The 18,355-nt window shown below is 37.7% G+C and overlaps 3 protein-coding genes across 7 annotated transcripts; 2 read left to right on the top strand and 1 right to left on the bottom strand.

Annotated features, from left to right (window-relative positions):
• Positions 1 to 317: 317 nt before the first annotated feature.
• Positions 318 to 6,305, top strand: LOC110979074 (mitotic spindle assembly checkpoint protein MAD2B-like). Its single transcript, XM_022234583.2, has 7 exons — positions 318 to 792; positions 2,655 to 2,773; positions 3,906 to 3,977; positions 4,311 to 4,506; positions 4,919 to 4,992; positions 5,365 to 5,457; positions 5,708 to 6,305. The coding sequence occupies exons 1-7, from the start codon at positions 744 to 746 to the stop codon at positions 5,762 to 5,764; spliced, it is 660 nt and encodes a 219-aa protein (XP_022090275.1). The 5' UTR covers positions 318 to 743; the 3' UTR covers positions 5,765 to 6,305.
• Positions 6,306 to 6,364: 59 nt separating this feature from the next.
• On the bottom strand, positions 6,365 to 8,510 carry LOC110979072 (uncharacterized). 4 transcript variants are annotated; one of them, XM_022234577.2, is made up of 5 exons: positions 8,282 to 8,510; positions 7,834 to 7,957; positions 7,678 to 7,737; positions 7,202 to 7,363; positions 6,365 to 7,084 (listed from the first exon to the last, which is right to left on the bottom strand). In XM_022234577.2, the coding sequence occupies exons 1-5, from the start codon at positions 8,434 to 8,436 to the stop codon at positions 6,728 to 6,730; spliced, it is 858 nt and encodes a 285-aa protein (XP_022090269.1). In that variant the 5' UTR covers positions 8,437 to 8,510; the 3' UTR covers positions 6,365 to 6,727. The 4 variants fall into 4 exon arrangements, with proteins under 4 accessions (XP_022090269.1, XP_022090267.1, XP_022090268.1 ...); XM_022234580.2 differs by having other exon boundaries at positions 6,748 to 6,939; XM_022234575.2 differs by having other exon boundaries at positions 6,365 to 7,363.
• A 21-nt stretch (positions 8,511 to 8,531) lies between these two features.
• On the top strand, positions 8,532 to 16,935 carry LOC110979073 (ribonuclease Oy-like). 2 transcript variants are annotated; one of them, XM_022234581.2, is made up of 8 exons: positions 8,532 to 8,764; positions 9,705 to 9,801; positions 10,435 to 10,517; positions 10,740 to 10,812; positions 11,185 to 11,252; positions 13,635 to 13,748; positions 14,347 to 14,467; positions 14,939 to 16,935. In XM_022234581.2, exons 1-8 carry the CDS (start codon positions 8,664 to 8,666, stop codon positions 15,119 to 15,121), a joined length of 840 nt encoding a protein of 279 aa, XP_022090273.1. In that variant the 5' UTR covers positions 8,532 to 8,663; the 3' UTR covers positions 15,122 to 16,935. The 2 variants fall into 2 exon arrangements, with proteins under 2 accessions (XP_022090273.1, XP_022090274.1); XM_022234582.2 differs by lacking the exon at positions 8,532 to 8,764 and adding an exon at positions 8,798 to 9,148.
• The last annotated feature ends 1,420 nt before the right edge of the window (positions 16,936 to 18,355 follow it).

The raw sequence follows: 18,355 nt of genomic DNA, 5'->3' as shown, positions 1-18,355 counted from the left end.
CAAAGAACAGACCAAAACAACTTCAAAATTATTAAAGAAGCAAATATTAGGACTGAGGGAAGGTGGTTTAGCATGGCAATACAGGCAATGGAGTACCGAAGTGTGACGTCACTGTGAACCAGAAAGTGCAGTGCAAACGAATGGAGTACGCGCGCGTGTTGGTTCACGCGCTAATGCCTTTTACACACTAATTGTGCGCGTAACGTATTCACTTTGGTACTCCATTCATAGTAGTGCGTCTCCAAGAGTTTGTGACGCGTTGGCCAATCACAAGGAGCAAAATTTGTTGACTAATTCCATACGCGCAGTGGGTCGACGGGTTCCGCGCATTGAGGTTGGCCAAACGCGTTGCAAACTCTTGGAGGCGGACTATTGTGAAACGCTCGTATTATTCTTCCTTTGGACACCTTATAATATTAGGAAAAAAACCTGTAGCACCTGAACAGGCCCATTCCTGAATGAATCCCTGAATTTTCTTGTTACCTCGGAGGACAACTTGCCTTGCAGTGGACTATAGAGCTTCAAATTTTACACAAACCTCTTCAAAAAGTCAGTCAACAGAGACTGTCTTTTAATAACTTTAATTTTGTTCTCTTCTAGCTCTTGGTGGCGCTATCCGTGTGGCGCCGAAATCGAATGAATGTACAGCATAATACTCATGTAAGGGTGTGTGGCATCAACATTATCAATAAGCTGGCAAACATTATTTTGCTCCCGGTAATGATGTGATATAACTTGCAGTTATGGCATCGGAGGAGGGTAACAGTGACAATGGAGTAAAGTTATCGCAGGGTGAGTTGAAAAAAAAGAACTTTGGAAGAAAAGAATTCCGGCATGTCAGGCACTAACTACATTACTTTTTTAGGCCTAGTCAAATACATGATGTAGGCCTAGTATTAATAGGCGCTGGAGCCAGCAAGCCCAGCCTCCACATGTTCACTTCATATTTATGATTGTTGCTGGGTGACTGCATTATCTGGTTCTTTGGAAAGCTTTACAGCTAACAGTGGCTTTAATTGGTTTTTAACCCATTTCTAGTTAATAAAAAGCAGTGATCAAGTTATGTATAAAGTTCTTAGTCCATCATGTCCATGTCATCATGATGTCATGCATCATTGACATTGCATTCATTACGCATTCATCTATAAATATTCAGAAATTTTCCAGTTAGGCATGTTAGGCCTACATGTACCTAAGTAAGAGTAAAACACTAAACAGTTTGGGGAAGTCATTTGAAATACAAATGCTAGTGCTACCGAACTCTTTCAGAGGCATGTACATGTATGTACATGTTGTTTGTCCAGGTCCACAATATTTGCCGGTTCCACTTGCGCCCTCTGTATAACAAGTCTTGTTTTTCGACATGGACGGTTATGTGCTACCATGCTGCCACGGTCACTGACCATCTGGAAACAGAATTTGTTTCCTTTGCATACGGCTTGGTTGTAAGGGTTTTTCATCAGTTATGGTGACAGTAACAGTCATTTGTTGATGAAATACATGTATTAAAATGACATGAATCTGGAACTGAAACAAATTTTCAAATGTTTTTAGAAAATACTACAAAAATCACTAAACTTTCCACAGCCTCTGTACACAGCCAACTGTAGAGCTAGGATGCGACAGTCTCTCCTCCAATTGCACACACTTCATCAATTTTTTAGACATGACAGAACTTTTTACATACATACATGTAACATGCTGAGTCATTGTTCAGCTTGCTTGTCTTTGTGTTTTTCATCTACATGTAGACTAGACTTGAAGAAGAATGAATCAGTTAGGGACCTACACATACATGTAGGACAGGAATTGCTGCAACTGTACTTGTCTACACATTCTTGTATTTTCAAGATTCATCACTAACTGAATGGATTTGTAAAGTGAAAGTGGCATTTGTTTTCTTGAAAGATTCTTCTGACAATTTTTAACCTTGCATGAACTTCAAAACTGTATACATTTTCATTTATTCGTCCACAACTACATGTATGTATGCATACATGTCTACAAATTCTGTAACACCTTCATGCTCACATGTGCAGTATATTGGTGTTAAGGTTGGGAATTTCACATACATGTATGATAAGCAAAAAACACTGTTTGACAGCCAAAGGATTGTTGTACATATACTTCCATGTTTGCAAGCTGCTCAAACATTTATTAATGAGAGCACTCAACTTTAATCTTATCACACTAAATTTTAATTCTAACATTTCATTATCACCATTTAATTTACTGCACAAATACATGTAGTATTTCATTTCAGTGTCAGTCACTTTGCCCCCTAACCACTTTGCCCCATTGCCATTTCACCCCATCTCCACCTCACCCCATCGCCCTGCTGTCACTTTGCCCTGTTTCCACTATGCCCCGCAATTATATATTCACTTCATTTAGTCAAGAATCACAGCAACTCTAGTTTCAACAATCATATTTTGGTGATTCTAGGCACATGCAAAGAATTTCAGGATAACTTCACTCCTGAAGGCACCTGGGGTGTCTCCATATTGACAGGAAGATCACAGGGGAAGAAATTTCTTCCTTGGTGGGATGATCATGTTTGGTCAGATTTATCTTCATCCTACTCATTTTAACCACCCATCACAACCCAAACTCATTTAATTATATTTGGTGGTGTTTTCCTATCCTTATCCAAGTGTCCGCTGACATACTGTGTGAATTCCTAGAGGTAGCTATTCATCAAATCCTACATGTCAGAAGTTTGTATCCCTCTGGGATTTTTGACCGGAGAAAGAAGTACAACATACCAGTACAGGTAAGATGATTAAACCAACAAAATGTACATTCACGCCTTCATACATGTACACGTAGTCTAAGCATAGAAGTCTGCAGTTTATTGTCACATTGGGAAATGTCTGGTTCACAGAATCAGAAGGCTCTGCCCCTTAAAGACTCTCAATATTTGATCTTTTTTATTTGTATGGTGATTATGTCAGTTAGCCAAGTCACATCATGTTTTATCACCAACAGAAGATACAGTGTACCTGTACATGTACTCCACACTCTTACAGGATACATGTAATCTCATCTCAGGCCCGGTAATAAACCATATTGCATTCCTGCAATAGACTTGCAGAATAAAAATACAAGTGCATATTCTATTTTCCATGTTTTATTCTTGCTGGTTTATGGTCACACATACCCGAACTCATAGCTTCGAAATACAATCCTGCACTTCCAGCTTGATCATAATGTGCACCTGGCCATGTGAATATATGCTTATAAGACATTCGTTCAATTTTGTCTCGCAAACTAACACAATCCATAATGATTCTTGTATTTGTTACCATCCGCCAAACGTGAGGAGGTACATGTAAACTTCCATTTTAAAAGTTTCACTTCCGATCCCATTCAGACTGTATTACAAATTGAACATTAGACATGCCTTTTCATCATGCTAACATTTGGTTTCCACTTGCACTCTTCCAACAGTTTACTTGAAGCCTAAAAAATGTTTTAATACATGCAATTACCTTTGAAAACTCGACAATTAATGTGAAAAAGCATTTTGTTTGTCGACCTTGAGACAGGCGAAAAACAGGAAGGAAAAAGAGAATCTGAAAATTCCTGTCTGACCCCCCGAAGGCGATCGAGTGCTTAGATGAGCGAACAAGCTCCAAGGTCGACCAATGACTGGTTCGCAGAAGATACATGTACATGTACTTTGAATGTGGATTATTTAAATACATATTACCTGTATAAGAAACACAGAAATTAGAAAAATGAAGGGTATAGCATGATGACCGCGATTGACCAGCATCCCTTAAACGCAGTCCTCAAATACGCAACAAACTATGCGACCTCCCCCTTCCGAGGAGATGAGAATTCTCTTTTCTACCGGTGCCAAAGAGAATTAATCATTCCGTAACTCTTTGCATTTTTTAAAGATGTCTCGCCATCCAGAACTCAACAAGTACATTACTGATGTTCTGGAAGGGATGAAACCATTGATGGAGAAAGTAAGCATTTACTTTTACAAGAAACTTTAAGAAATCTGACCCAAATGGACTTATTATTGTCCAAAGTTTGAAACTGAACTCAAAACTGTTTTCTTCGCTGAAGTTGCACATTGATAATTTCAAGCTGAGGCATTTAGAAGTTTTCATCACCAGAGAAAAGGGCAGATGTGAACCTCTCCACATAACAACCTGTAGTAGCTAGTAAAAGTTCACATGTTATTACAAATACATGTAAATGTGCATATTTTTAAGACATGGGTTCATACTTTTGAATTTTTAGTGATTTAGATTTTAAATTTTGACATCAGCTGATTTTCTCCTTTGATCATCTAGGATGAGATTCAATCTTTGTCTATTGTCATCATCAGCTCAGACCATCAACCCATAGAGAGGTTTGTCTTTGAAATCTCTCCCCCAGCATCTCGCAGTCTGACCAGTGACAGCTACTTACTTAGGATGGAGCAATCACTTAGGGCATTCTTATTGAGAATCAGCACATGTGATGCTTCCCTACAGGCCAATCCTCCAGGTATGGAAGAAGTCGTGGCACAAGTCCGACAAGAATGTCTATTTTCATTCTTAATGGATGTCCATCATGATTGTATAAATTTTTTTAGAGTGAGAGCAAAGAGAGTGTCCTTGACAGTGCAAAACTTGTGCTCTATGGAACTCTTATGAAGATTTCTTCCAAGAAGGCTTTCACATACCTACCTGTGTCCCTATATATGTATATATGTGTACATAAAGTGTATTAGCTGCTTCAAGATGTACATTTATAAAGTGAATATGTGCACTCTGTATGTACAAGGATGCGTTCAGCCTGGAACATGTGGTGTCACTGGACCAACCGTTCCCACAGATTATTATAATGGCAGAGTAGGCAGGTGAATATCAAGTATGAAGAAGAGTCATTTAACTCTCATAACTTGTTTCCTTTCCAGACTGCTCCTTTAAAATTCTTGTGCACACCAAAAGCTCAGCAGTGTTTTCCATAGAAAACAGTCAGTTCATTCAGGTTAGTGACATACATATGTATGATCCTACTGGGGACCTTTTCAAACTTTTTACCTTCAGTTGGTTTTCATAATAACACGTAACATTTTCACAGTTTAAGATAAAGAGCAGTCTGCTTTTAATGCTAGCAAACCATTGTAAGAACTTGTGCATGTGATGTTTGGCTGTTAATCCATACAGCTAAACTGATAATTATTGGTAGTAAAGTACACAGGCTTTCTGTCGGGAGAGAATTTCTGTGCTTGCCTACTAACCTACCGCATAGTGGTCAACAGTACTCATGGTATTATGGATAGTCATACATGTAACAAAGATCTATAGGCCTACATGTATGTTTCGGACTGCAGATTAAATTTGTTGGTTTTACCCACAGGACTTTCCCTGGATAGAAGCAGACCAACATCTTTACAGTCTGAGTGATTCTAGGCTGACCCCACTGAAGGCCATGTCATCTGATTTAATAAAGGTATTTAGAACTGACACAGCTGGCAAAATCTCAATCGTTTTTTCCAAGTAGTGCTGTTATTGCTTGCTTATATCTCGCACCTTCGAAACAATTACACAGGATTGTATGAAAGAAATATATATCAACCATTGCTTTGATTTTGTTCTAGAACTTTCTTTACACTGTTGCACCATTTATTCCAAAGTGGGTTTCCATTGTGTGAGGGATGTTTCCATTAAAATGACTTGTTTGGATTATTTCTTATTTATAGATGCAGTTGTATGTTGAGGAAGTATGTCCAAAGTTGACAGTAGAGATTCCTTCATGACACTGAAGCGGAGAGTTTCTAATTGGGACAAAGCCTACATGTACATGTATGTGCTAGGTTATTCCAATGTGACTGCACAGTGCTAAGTAATGGAGTACGCTATTCCTTAGTGTTTTCTTTGTACAATTGTTGCACTCTGTACTTATGGGTACTTAATGTGTATTCACTTGGATGATCTTGGTGTGCCTGTTTTCACTGGTGTTTTTAATGCCAAATAAATGCAAAGTTATTAGCTTTTACAGGCAGATGGTCTTGTAAGGGCTGCCTTGAAGTTAAGATATTCTTCAGAATGTTTCATAAAGCTGAAATCACTTTTAAGTTGTTGAACAGAAACCAAGTTCTCTTTTAAAGAAGTCAACGCTCTTCTTGATTGTGCTGTAAATTTGTTGGAAAATTTGTTTAAAATTCATTATAGCATTTATAAAACAAATGAAATTCTGAAATCCATCTTATCAGGTAAACTATCAGGTGTATTCTAACTTGTGGCATCTGTATATTTACTGGATTACTGTTTAATAAAACATGCTAGTGAAGTACCAAACATGATAAAATATTAGTGTGTATTTGCTCTTCACAAAAAGAGTCAACTATATTCCCAACTCATATTGAAACAATAACAAGTGATTATTCATTTATTCACCATAGTGTTTGTAGAAAAATGAAACTCAAAAGTCCAAATTATCTGGAAAACTCATTCAAATTGCATCTGTATATTTACTGGATGTACTGTGTATTGAAACATAGTAAATTACCAAACACGGTAGAATTTCAGTTTGCATTTTCTCCCCACAAAAATGAGCCATCTTCCCAACTTCTATTGAAAGAATAGCAAGTGATGAATACTCATATAACGTGTACAGCGGAAAACTCAATTTTTGCACATAATGAAAACATTTGTGGATTGAGATCTTCGATACGAAAGGTATTCCTTGCTAATCCTCACAGAATTAACCGTTGGGTGATTCAATGAAATGTCTCATCACTGAACTGCATCTTAATTTCAGTTCCAAATTCTCCTAACAGTTTTCCATTAGTCATAACATTGGAAGCTGCCAAGCTGTTTATGCGACATATAAATACTGAGGTATCTCTGTTGCTTGCTCTTACAATTGAAGCTGCTGTTTTCAACTTCTTCAAAATACCTCCAGTAACATCATGTGCTTGCTGTGTTGTTGCTACAGGTAAAGAAAGTTCACCATCATGTCCTATTGTTATAACAGGAAGCAGTTGTGCAGCAAAGTCTGTTGGTGGTTTGTCATATACACCATCAACATCAGCCAGAAATAATACACATTTAGGGCGAAATACTGAACACAGTTTCTGAAAAGTGAAAAGAAAAATTAAAATTAATTCCCAGAGAGTGGGAAATGGGAAGAATGCCGGCCCCTTAACTGTTGGGAAATAGTTCCCCAATCCAATGCCCAAAAGACAGCATACCTCTATGACTGTATCTCCACTGAGGATAGTGCAACCTTTGCATCTGTCCAACACACAATCACCATGCATCACAGGTTGATAGCCTTCCAAAAGGAGATCTTTGATGCTGTCTATATCAGACTGAACAACACTCCCGTCATCAGTCACCCAGCTACCACAAGGCTGATATAGCCAAAAAAGGACAAACAAAAAGCAAGAAAGCTGTGTCATTCATTTTCGTGTGTTTACATTCATTTACATGTGATTTTCGGTTGGTTTGTTTGTTTGGTTTGTTTTTATCATTTGGGGGTATTTTTTGTAGAGGTCAAATAACAATAACAATTCTTTTAGGAGAGTATTACACCCCAAGCCCAACTCCAAAAACTGTGCACTGTCATTTAAAAATCACACAAAATTCTCTTCAGTTCATGCACAGAGCTAAGAACAGCTTAGCTAAGAAGACTCAGCAAGTACATGGAATCACCTTCTGAACTTACAGAAATTCCAACAGCGTTGACTCCTTGACAAACCAACTCGTTCACAATAATATGATTCAGCTACAATTAAAAAAAACACAAAGATAAATCTCAACTTAGACGGCAGATTGTTTTGACAGAATGAACAATTAAATTTCTTGGTCATTCTAGACTTACTTTGGTGACAGACACTCGTGTCTTGCAGAACCCCATCTTGACTCGGTCACTTCTAACATGATCTTGGTTACCATGGTAACCCTGTGCAACTCCATATTCTTTAGCCTGGAAGTGCCCAAATGAGCTGTTTAAGCATAAAAGAAACGATTGAAGCATGTAAATTTTTCATTTATTGTCAAGACCTCACGTACAGTACATCTCAGTTTTAAATTCATGGCAACTTATGAGAGTTCATCACCTGATGATAATGAGAAACACTGTACGTACTTCACATGTATTGTAATAAAGAGTTTGAAGTTTTACCCCACCAAGCCAAATGTAGGGGCAGCCACCGGATGACCAACCTCTGGCTAGTTAGGCTGACTTTGGTACGTCAGTGTTGGCCCAGAGCTAAAAAAAAACAAAACACAAACAGAGCTAAAAAAAAAACAAACAAACGTAAACCCACCCAGCTCCGTGTACAACAATGAATCGCCTGTCGTCTGTTATCTGTAGTCTCAAGAACTCAGCAAATTTACGGATTTCATCTAACTTCTCTGTTTCTAAGACTCCTTTGGCTGTTACAGCACTTCCACCGAGTTTAATGATACATTCCACACGCATTATTTATTAGGTTAGTACACCGTTTTCCTATTCTGCTGTCTGAAATGTCTTGTTTGTGCGGCGAGTTTGCTGAACTATTGAGGGCGCTATTTCTATCAGCTGTTAAGTTTCGGTTGTTTGTTTGGAGAGTCGAATCACGTGGTGGTGGTACTGCGCTTGAAATAGCTTTTTACATGTATCTTCCTTTTCCGCATGGTCATTCGGGTTGCTGAACTGGTACCTTCAAAATGTCTCTATACGGGATCCATGTTTTTGTGTTTGCTTTGGTATTCTTGTTTGCGTTGAGTGGCTCGTTTTCAATGCCCAAAGTTGTTTCCAAATCCGTGCGGTGAGTGTACAAATACACCTAGTTAGGCTAGGCCTACATGTACGTTCGTATACAGTACCAATGTAGCCCAGCTGTTAGACGGCTTGTCCGACGCATTTGCCTCACAATTCTGGGTGTAGGCCTACACGTACACATTGTTGTACCCACCATCATCATGGCCATCCTTCCTTGGGAGTAATTGCAGAATACCCTGCCACTCTAAAAAAAACGACCCCTGGAATGACTGATTACGTGGGTACAAGGTGAAAATCCCTTGAAAAGAGTGTGGCACTTTGACCTGTACCTGGCTATGAGGTTGATCATGTGGGGTGGCGTAGTATTCTGCAATTGAGCTCCTTCCTTGTTGAAGTAGACTTGATTGACACGACAGCTTGCACATCTCAGGTTGTTATGGTTATGCCAATGCATCACCTCGCATCTTACCCCTAATTAGTTGTCTTAAGGTTGTCTTGTTAACAGTTACACTTTGGGACTTTTCATTATTTTACTCTTTCCATGTTCAGATGTTGCCTTGTTCACCATATGTTCGATTTAAAAAGAGAAGCCTACATGTAGAACACATGAATAATCCCATGGTTGTTCTTTATGAGACAGAGCGGTTAAAGCATTATGTTAAAGCGATCAATGTAAGGATGGATTAGTGGAAGGGGAGAGGAATGCCATGCTTCCCAAACAACAAAGGAATTAAATATTTCTGAAAAAATTGATAGAAATGCAAAATCTTTTGGCCTATTTCATTTCCCTCCTTCAAAAAGCATGCTAAAAGCCCCAAATTTAAATGTTTAGGCCTATGTAACCTCACTCCTGAAAAGGTAACATGGATGTTAGGGTTAAAGGTCACATGAAAAAAAATTCCAATTTTTTGGCACTCTCCCCAAAAGTTTGGTTCAGGATTACACCATGTACAGTGTATTTATTTTTCTCTCTGCATTTTTTTCAGTGAAAACGGTGCAAAAGATAAAACAACAATGTCCTTTTCCTGGGACTATCTTCTCTTTGTGAACCAGTGGCCAGAGAGTTTCTGCATGTACTATAATGTAAGGCAACTAAAGCAGTCATTGTGTAACAAGTAATATTCTTTTTTGTCTTTATATTTGACACCTTCCTGCACGCTGCAGACTAAAAAACAAAAGAAAAAAGTTAAGATTAATATTGTGCCACATCTGATTGGTGTTCATTGTTTTCCGGGCAATCTATAAAGAAGGACACTGATCCTATAAATATGCATACTATAGCTCTTCTTCACACGTTTTAAACTACAGTACCAATATTCTTCACAAAAACCATTTTTGTGTAGAAGTACTGGCATGTTGAAAGGACTTGCTGAGTGTACAGATGTTCATGTAGTTTTTGTGGCCCATCACAGAAGCTGTTAGGCATACTGTTTCCGCCTTGTCTAGCCGTGTGAAAGTCTGTACAGGCTTTCATGTGGCAGGTTATTTGTGTCCATACATGTACATGTACTGTACCTTTCTTCTTGTCGTTTTGAGCCATTTTACAACCATTGTTGCATGGCCTTCCATGTTTCTTGAAATGAACCGGCTGTGAATCAGAAGAAAATTGTAGCACTAGCAGACAGGGTAATGATAAATGACCATATTTTCAAAAAGGTATTCAATAAATGTTGGTTTTAGCAAGTGGTCCATTGTGCTTTTTATGTCCACATGCAGGCATCACACAAGCATAACAACAATGATGCACAGAAATGCATTATTCCGACAGCTGTTTCAACTTGGACTATCCATGGCTTATGGTAAGAAAAATCTTATCCCTGAAAATGACTGGAAAAGAGACTTGTATGAGACCTTTAGGAAAGAGATGGACAAAAAACATCCTCTGCATATCTTATATAGTTTGATATCAAAATGTACAATTGTTACTTTAAGAGTAAATGTGACATTATTTTGCTTTGAAGTTATATTCAATAACTCGTAATTTTTCTTAATGACCCATATTCTGATTTGTGTAATGGCAGGCCCTCAAAGGTTGGCACTGAAGGACCAAGTAATTGCAACAAAAGTTGGCCATTCCAGCTGAATGAAATTGAAGTAAGAACAGTTCATGAACAGTTCTAAGGTGTTAACATTCCTGCAAGTCACTCAAAATTCTTTCTCTTTGTCAGAGAATTTTCATTCTTTGTGTTTATTTACATCATCTTATACGTACATGTACTTGAACTGAGGAATCAGGTATTCCATGCAGTACACCTAAAACTAACCATTCAATCTAATTACTCGGGATATTCTGTCCAAACTGTGTTGATAGCTTTAATCCAGTCATGATAGCCCAAAGGCTGAATTGCAAATGATTCCCTTCCCAAACAGATATTAAAAGTGTCATTAAAAAGAATTTTAGAAATTATGAAAAATTAATCCAAAGCACTCAAATCATCTTTATCATTTTATATCATTTCCTTTTAGGATCTTATTCCTATCATGAACAAAACCTGGCCTGATCTACTGGAAGGAGGTACTTATTGGAATCTTTGGTTAGTACATACATGTACTATAGTCAAACCTTGTATGCCAGTGCAAACATTTCTCTAGGAATATGGACTAACACTATGTCTTATAGAACTGACAATTCACCTTGCTTACCCGCTTCCCCTTCACCATCCTGACCCTGTGTCACCACCCCTTCCGCTACAATCTTCCTTGAACATCTATTCACTGTCTTTTTATATTAAGAACCATACATTATGAATTTTCCTGGATTGACCCAAACAGATTCAGCACCGATCAAGCTGCAAAGCTGCACTCCTTTCTGAAGGCCATTTATCACCCCCTAATGCACAGCACAGTTCCCATTGTACATGTACTGTAGAGTCTTTGACAGGTTTTCATTTTACAAGCTGAAGTAGCTGTTCTTGGCTCTTGTTTTTGTAGACTGACGCTTCTGCCTTTAGCCAACATTCATACTGGCCTTGACTTTGCAGCATTGGAATGAGTTTGAGCTCAGACTTTTTTATACATGTTGCTGTTTATTTTGCCTTGAGCTTTTGTATGGACAATAGTTAACTTACCACGTACGCTTGTTCATATTTCTTCTTTTTTTCTTTTCTTTTTTTCTATAGCGTAATGTCTGAACATTACAAAATTCAGTTCGACATGGTAATGCCATAGTTGAAGCAACACTAAGACAAAAGCTACTTTAGGGTCAATTTTTGGAGTCTGCTAAAGAACAAAACTTGTTAACAAAAGAAAACAGCAGCAGATCCAGAAGGGCAGAACACACACTGAGTGTGCCCTAATTTGTAGACTCTTTTTTCTTAGGACTGAGATTTCTTTTTCTTTGTTCATTTGTTCGTAACCATTTACATGCACATTTGTTGAGAACCTTTAAAGTAGAAAATTGTCACAAACCTATGCCCGACTCAAACGTTGAGGGACACCTTCATTGGGGTCCCCTTATTTCATAAATGCTAGACCCCTCCCCCCTTTTTGTTAATGCTAGATTTGTCATTCTGCCAAGAAAAGTTTGGTTACCATCCAGCATTTTGTATGCATTATATTTTAAGCCAATGGCAGGCTCTCTGATGGTAATCTATGAGCAATGTTGTCTGCCCAGCAGTGCAGCCTGCATCGAGCTCAGAAAACTGCTCCAGTTGCTGTGATGATTAACCCAAGTTTACAGTTGAAACTTTGCACTTAATTCATTGATAGAAGCACTTCTACAGCATATATACAGACATACAACTTTTCCTTGGATCAACTGATTTCCTCATTTTTCATTTCACACTCATACCATTGAAAATTGAAAAAAAAACGTACAAAGACTTGTAAAGATTGGAATTTCCTCATTTTTTGTCCAAGTCCAAGTTGCATGCCTGCATACATGTATAACCAAAGTGAATTTGGCTGATAGACTAACAGGCATTTGTTACATTTGTCTAGCTGCCAACATCCAGTGCTGCACTTCAGTCTAGTGAACATCTACGTGTACATGTACCTGTAGAAAGTTGCAGTGCAGCAGTACATATACTTCCTGAATCGTTTCCTTCCTACTTTGCTTTGCTATTGTTTTCTGTTGCAATATGAGAGTGACTCACAAACCAAGAAAGAATCACATAAATACCAAGGTTTCTAGTTTCGATTTCAGGGAAGTGTCTTTGAAAAATAATTCCCAATATTAAATCAATAGAAACCAAGAGGTGCTATTAATGCATTAATTGTCTCTTTCTTTTCGGCAAGAACTGGCTAAACCTGAAGGTTTCATCTTGTAGCAAATTTATACAGTCATTTATGAGACACCTTTATCCTTTTTTCCAGGGGGGGACTCATTGGTTGTGGAAAGGAAGTGGATTTATTTGGAATGGTGGAAATATTCCACCTTGCCCTTTGACACCATCGCAAATTACCCTTCTTGGCATCATGGTACATCTGTTCAGAAATTAATGCTTGCTTGAGTTCATTCAGCAAACTTATGGTTATTTCCCAAAAGGTGTTGTCTGATAAAAAAATGTTATGTCTGATAGGATAGTTTCTTTTATTTTTCTGCAATTTTCTGTAAGCTCTGTATACTCATTACTCTCTGAATGCAATTTGTGGAAGACTGATGTTTGCTTTGCAGATTTTTCTCTCAAATACATGTGCAAATGTCTCAGTCTCTTGGATGCCAAGATATACATTGCATGTTTTTGAATCACTCAGCAATCAAACTCAGTGTGTTGTGGTTGACTTCCCCATTATGCAAATTCCAACAATTTCTGTTTCCTACATTGTGTCGGTCGCCTCTACAAACCCAATTCATTGTTAAAGTTTATCATTTTCTGCATAGAGAGCTACTCAATTGTTATTTATGACTGAATAGACAAATAAATGGTCACAATCTGTAAGGGTTCAAGGCAGATTTACCATTCATTTTATTCCAGGTCACATGAATGGTGTAAGCATGGCACGTGTGCAGCTAGTCTCCCAGAACTTTCTGGAGAACATAAATATTTTCAGACGTCACTCCAACTGAAACAACAAATCCACATTGACAAGTAAGCCAGACCAGTTTGCAATAATGCTGTAGTATTTCCTTTAGTTATACACATGTAAAGTATCATGACATCCATCATGAGGTTGTGGTGTAGGCTGTCAGTGTCAGTGTAAGGGACCTTTTTGAAGGAAGTTAGAGTTTTAAGTGGATAACAATCACCTTTATTTTCTGGAAAGACCAGCACACTTATCAGTAAGTACCATACATGTACAAGTATACTCAAATTTTTATTTGAGTTAAAGGCAAAGTCCAGATAGTCGGACAAGGCACAATCAGTCAGAAGCTTAGAATAACCTTGCAGCACATTTGTTCTCTAGTTATTTGTAAAGCTTAATTATTTCTTGTTTTCCCAACCATGTTTAGTAAAGGTGTTTTATACATATACATGTAAATCTGAGTATTGAAGTGGACTCAAGTTTCAATTTCTACATTCTAAAAGATTTCAATTATTTTTAGCTGGGATAGGGAAGTCTTTAGCCCCTTTGTGTCGTCTTTGCATTTGGTTTCTAATTCTCTCTGCAAATATAAATCAAGTCCTTCGTCCACCGTGCCATTTTTTACCAATGTTTCGCATTAATATATTTTTTATCATCTCACAGAATCTTGAGTAACAGTGGCATCATTCCATCATCTACTCACAAATATACTCTTGAGGAAATCGAGCAGGCTGTTAAGAATGGTACAGGTGGTACTCCAATCCTTGAGTGCTACCAAGAAAGAGTAAGTTTGGTCAAAGTTTGTTTTGACAAACTTGATCAGTGACATGTTGGATGCAGTTGGAATGATAAGTGATAAAACAAAAAGCCTTTATGTGGTTAATATTCAAATAAACAGGTTTGCTGCTTTGAGTGATAAAATTATTTTGTCAAGTGATTTAACTTTATACATGTTTTCAAATTCTGAACAGGGAAAGAGAACTTCTTGAAATTTCTACTTTCAGTATGTTATGTATATACAGGATGTACATGTATATACAGTACGTTATATACATGTACATATAGTTTCCCTAATCTCGGTAATAGCTACGTGTATTAGTCCCAGTCAACTGAAAATCAAAACATAACTGCATTATGTTTCATGTTATAAAGGGAGAAATCTCAATGTTTATGAAAGCTCTCAAATAAACCAGGGAACCTGATCGCATCATTAATACATAACGTGTTTTCTTTTTCTTTCATTTCACTTGAACAGGAAAACTCTGAGTTTCGGCAATACATACAGGAGATTCGCTTGTGTTTGGATAAGTCGCTCAAGCCCTTTGACTGTCCTAAGTCTAATCAGTTTGCACACTTGACGTCTGCATATGATAGCCCATGTTCATCCAAGACTTTGATTGCATTGCCTGCAATCAAGTCAAGGAATAAGTTTCTGTAGAAGTAACCACTGATCCAGCAAGCTATGGATGAGGCAATTCTAGAGGAAATAAGAATTTGACTTGGATTCTGTTGCCCTGTAATCTGACGTCAGAGTATCAGGCTAGCTCTGTGTAAAATTGCAAAAATGTACACATGTAGCAGTGCTCAATAATATAAGTTACAATTCGTTAAATGGTTAAGTAGTCAACTTATATTAAAGACATACACAATGGGTTCTTTCCAGCAATCCCACCAATGGCTTCTGTAGGTTCATTTACTCAAGACTGTAAGTAATAAGTGGGAGTACTAAAACAATACAGGAAATAACAAATACATGTGCCTGTAAATGTAATTTAAATTACATTCAATGTTGATCTTTTAATTATTTTTATCGCACATGCTCTTAATTTGTTGCTAAATTGAACAGTAATTGTCTTTCAGCTCTACAAGTACACTTACCCTTGTCAGAATTCTGTCCCCTTTCGGGACAAAGAAATACATTTGGGCTTACCTTTATTCTTTTGTTTTATTTTCACTGATTATTTTTCTGTTTCTGTCCTCTGCTTTTAGTTTTTGTTTCTTTATCCTTTTCGTTTCATTTTCATGCTTTTGTATATTCTGGACTTGAGAGCACTTTTTTCATTGTGTAAATTCCAAACCTTTCAGAAGCTTAAGATTGAATCCTGGTTTGGCCAAAATTACTCTAATAGATCAGTACTTGGTGAGCAGCCATGTCACTGGTGGTACATTCCAAATTTGTCATTTCAGAGGGCTTGGGGTTTGATTCCAAGAAAAATGGATTGAAAGATCAGGGATATCACAAAGCTGGCTTTCATTTTAGTGTCTTTTATCAATAATCATTCTTAGTAACATTAGCCAAGTATCCTAAGAAGTTCTTGAGTTAATTTTGCAATAATTTACATGTTTTTGTCATAATGTCAGACTTGTTGGCAGTAGAGCACTATGCACTATACTTCATGATTTCCCACTGATTTTTTTTTCTTCATGTTGCAGGACCTTGAGGGACAAAAGTGTTTGTATTGATTGCATTTATGTGTTGGGAATGTTATGTAGGAAAGTGTTTGCAATTAATGTATATGGAACAAGTGTGTCTTCACAAAGTATCACACTGATTCTTTGAAAAGCTTGTTCTGTGGTGTTGCCGAGGTCTCCATAACAAGTCTGTTCAAAAGGGCTCTGATATTTGTTTGTGGGTTAAAAAAAAGTTGGACCTAATAACAGTCATGCTGGCAAGGGTACATCTGTGGCCATTATTTTAGTATTACTGTGTAAATGCATAGATGTACGTTTCTTGGTCTTTGGTTGAACCATATGTATTATTATAATACATGTAAACAAAATTATGCAAATGATCTTTTCATTTGCTCATGATGCTAATGACAGTGTGACATGATTTTTAATTCCAGAAATGTTGGATTTTTCAACTTTTAATTTTGGTTTGATTGAGTCTTTTGTTCTAGGGACACAGTGGATTGTCAGCAAAAGCTGTGCAGTGAAGTGTGAAAGGAACCATATAACAATTGACTATTTGTGTGGTGAAATGTTTAAAGTCTAAAACTGATATTGTATGCAATTTCAAAAGTGTTGAGAATGATACTCATGATTTTAATACCAATCTTTTGAGTACCAGTATTTCATCGAATGGTAACACTAAGTTTTGTACATGTTTCAAAATGTACATTATTTTGTTTTATTACTCATGACTTTACTGTATTTTTGCTCAGGAAATGTATACCCTTTGTAGTACTGTTTACACCATTTTGCTTTTTAAATTATAATATTAGATAAATACAGATATAATTTTTCAAGGTACAGTTGTGGTTGTATTAGTTCTTGTTGAATTATTTTCTAGAATGCATTTTGTATCCCATGACATGATGCCATGCCCGGCGCCTTGCACAATGAATTGCACCCTTGTTGCTTCCATCCTAGGGCAAGTTTCCCTGTACTAAACATCGCACGGAGCATGCTAAGGATATTGAAACCGATACTGCCATGTTTATGTACAATGAACTTCACATGAGGCATGCTGCATTATCCCGTCACGAATTTGTTTCCATGTTCCTTTCCCCCCTTTTTCCCTGTGAAGTTCAAGAAGAAATCAGAGTTTCCTTGTTTGTTATACTGTTGTGCGTTTGGGAAGTGGGGCCCGGCTGAAAAAAAATTTAAGAAAATTGATTCTCTAGCAATGCAGTTGAGAAATACCAGCATTCCCGTACAAAGTGGACGCCAATTAATGTCTGTAAACAACTTGAAGCAACGTCTATCGAGCAATAATCGGCAAATCTGGCGAAAAGAATGAGAAGCCATTAACGTGGAGACATCCTGTTCGAACACAGGTGTTACGCGCGCGTTACACTCCTCTCCGATCAAATAGGGTGTATCGACTTGCGTGACGTCATTGCGATGGTCCTACACCAATAAAAAGTGTTACCACGCATTCAGTGACTTGGAACGACCTTAAAGTACGAAGCATCTAACAAAAAGATGCCTTTTACTTTATTAGGAAGAGATCGATTAGGCCGAACGCAAGGCTGATCAAATCTTGCTGTCTTTGCAATGGCGTAAATTTGTGCCGGGAATTAACGATGAGTTGTGGGAATGACTTGCCCGGCCATGGAAATTTGAAAAGCCTGGGAGGGGGAGACAGTGACACAGCATGACACTACAGGGGGCTATGTTCATGATACAGATGTAATTGCACTTCTGCCCAACCTTGCATCAAATGGCGTAATTATGGTTTTTTTATCTCCGTTTTTGAGTCCTGATGAATACAATTTGTTCGGAAGTCACAGAATCTTTTACAATCATACCCCTCAATGATTTGTCACCACGAAAAAGTGGTTTCCTCCATGATAAAATACAGTGGGGTTATAATCCATGTACATGTACATGTGTGTGCGTTTGTCTGTGCGTTTTGATTGGGTCATACAGCAAGGAATCAGCACTCGTGTGGTTGTGGTCTATTTTGATAGAAACAAAGTGGGGGAACTAAAAGCCAAAAATGAAAACTGCAGCGGCAAAGGGTTTTTTTTTTAATGGAGCAGCACACGTCCGATTGGGTGGAGGCTGGCTAAAATGGTCAAAAATGAAAACTCCTATGCTGTCTGTAACAGAATGGTACCCAAATTCACTTATTTTTTTAGTCTTTGATGTGATATAGTAGGACGAAGACCAATTGCGTATCCTTTGAAGTAGTCTGTCCCCATCACTGAAGAGTTGCTTTACATCT

This window comes from Acanthaster planci, linkage group LG16, assembly GCF_054643075.1.
Source record: "Acanthaster planci isolate LZ-2023a linkage group LG16, COTS_SCS, whole genome shotgun sequence".
Lineage (NCBI taxonomy): Eukaryota > Metazoa > Echinodermata > Asteroidea > Valvatida > Acanthasteridae > Acanthaster > Acanthaster planci.
This window is presented reverse-complemented; position numbering and strand designations above follow the sequence as displayed.

What these genes read in the sequence shown, in the direction of transcription:
- LOC110979074 (XM_022234583.2), top strand. Translation starts at nt 744, where the DNA reads ATGGCATCGGAGGAGGGTAACAGTGACAATGGAGTAAAGTTATCGCAG. An exon ending in AGTACAACATACCAGTACAG is followed by an intron (nt 2,774 to 3,905) that starts GTAAGATGATTA and finishes CATTTTTTAAAG; the next exon opens with ATGTCTCGCCATCCAGAACT. An exon ending in TGAAACCATTGATGGAGAAA is followed by an intron (nt 3,978 to 4,310) that starts GTAAGCATTTAC and finishes TTGATCATCTAG; the next exon opens with GATGAGATTCAATCTTTGTC.
- LOC110979072 (XM_022234575.2), bottom strand. Translation starts at nt 8,436, where the DNA reads ATGCGTGTGGAATGTATCATTAAACTCGGTGGAAGTGCTGTAACAGCC. An exon ending in ATTGTTGTACACGGAGCTGG is followed by an intron (nt 7,958 to 8,281) that starts GTGGGTTTACGT and finishes ATGCTTAAACAG; the next exon opens with CTCATTTGGGCACTTCCAGG. An exon ending in TCAACGCTGTTGGAATTTCT is followed by an intron (nt 7,364 to 7,677) that starts GTAAGTTCAGAA and finishes TGGCTATATCAG; the next exon opens with CCTTGTGGTAGCTGGGTGAC.
- LOC110979073 (XM_022234581.2), top strand. Translation starts at nt 8,664, where the DNA reads ATGTCTCTATACGGGATCCATGTTTTTGTGTTTGCTTTGGTATTCTTG. An exon ending in GTTGTTTCCAAATCCGTGCG is followed by an intron (nt 8,765 to 9,704) that starts GTGAGTGTACAA and finishes CATTTTTTTCAG; the next exon opens with TGAAAACGGTGCAAAAGATA. An exon ending in TCCAGCTGAATGAAATTGAA is followed by an intron (nt 10,813 to 11,184) that starts GTAAGAACAGTT and finishes ATTTCCTTTTAG; the next exon opens with GATCTTATTCCTATCATGAA.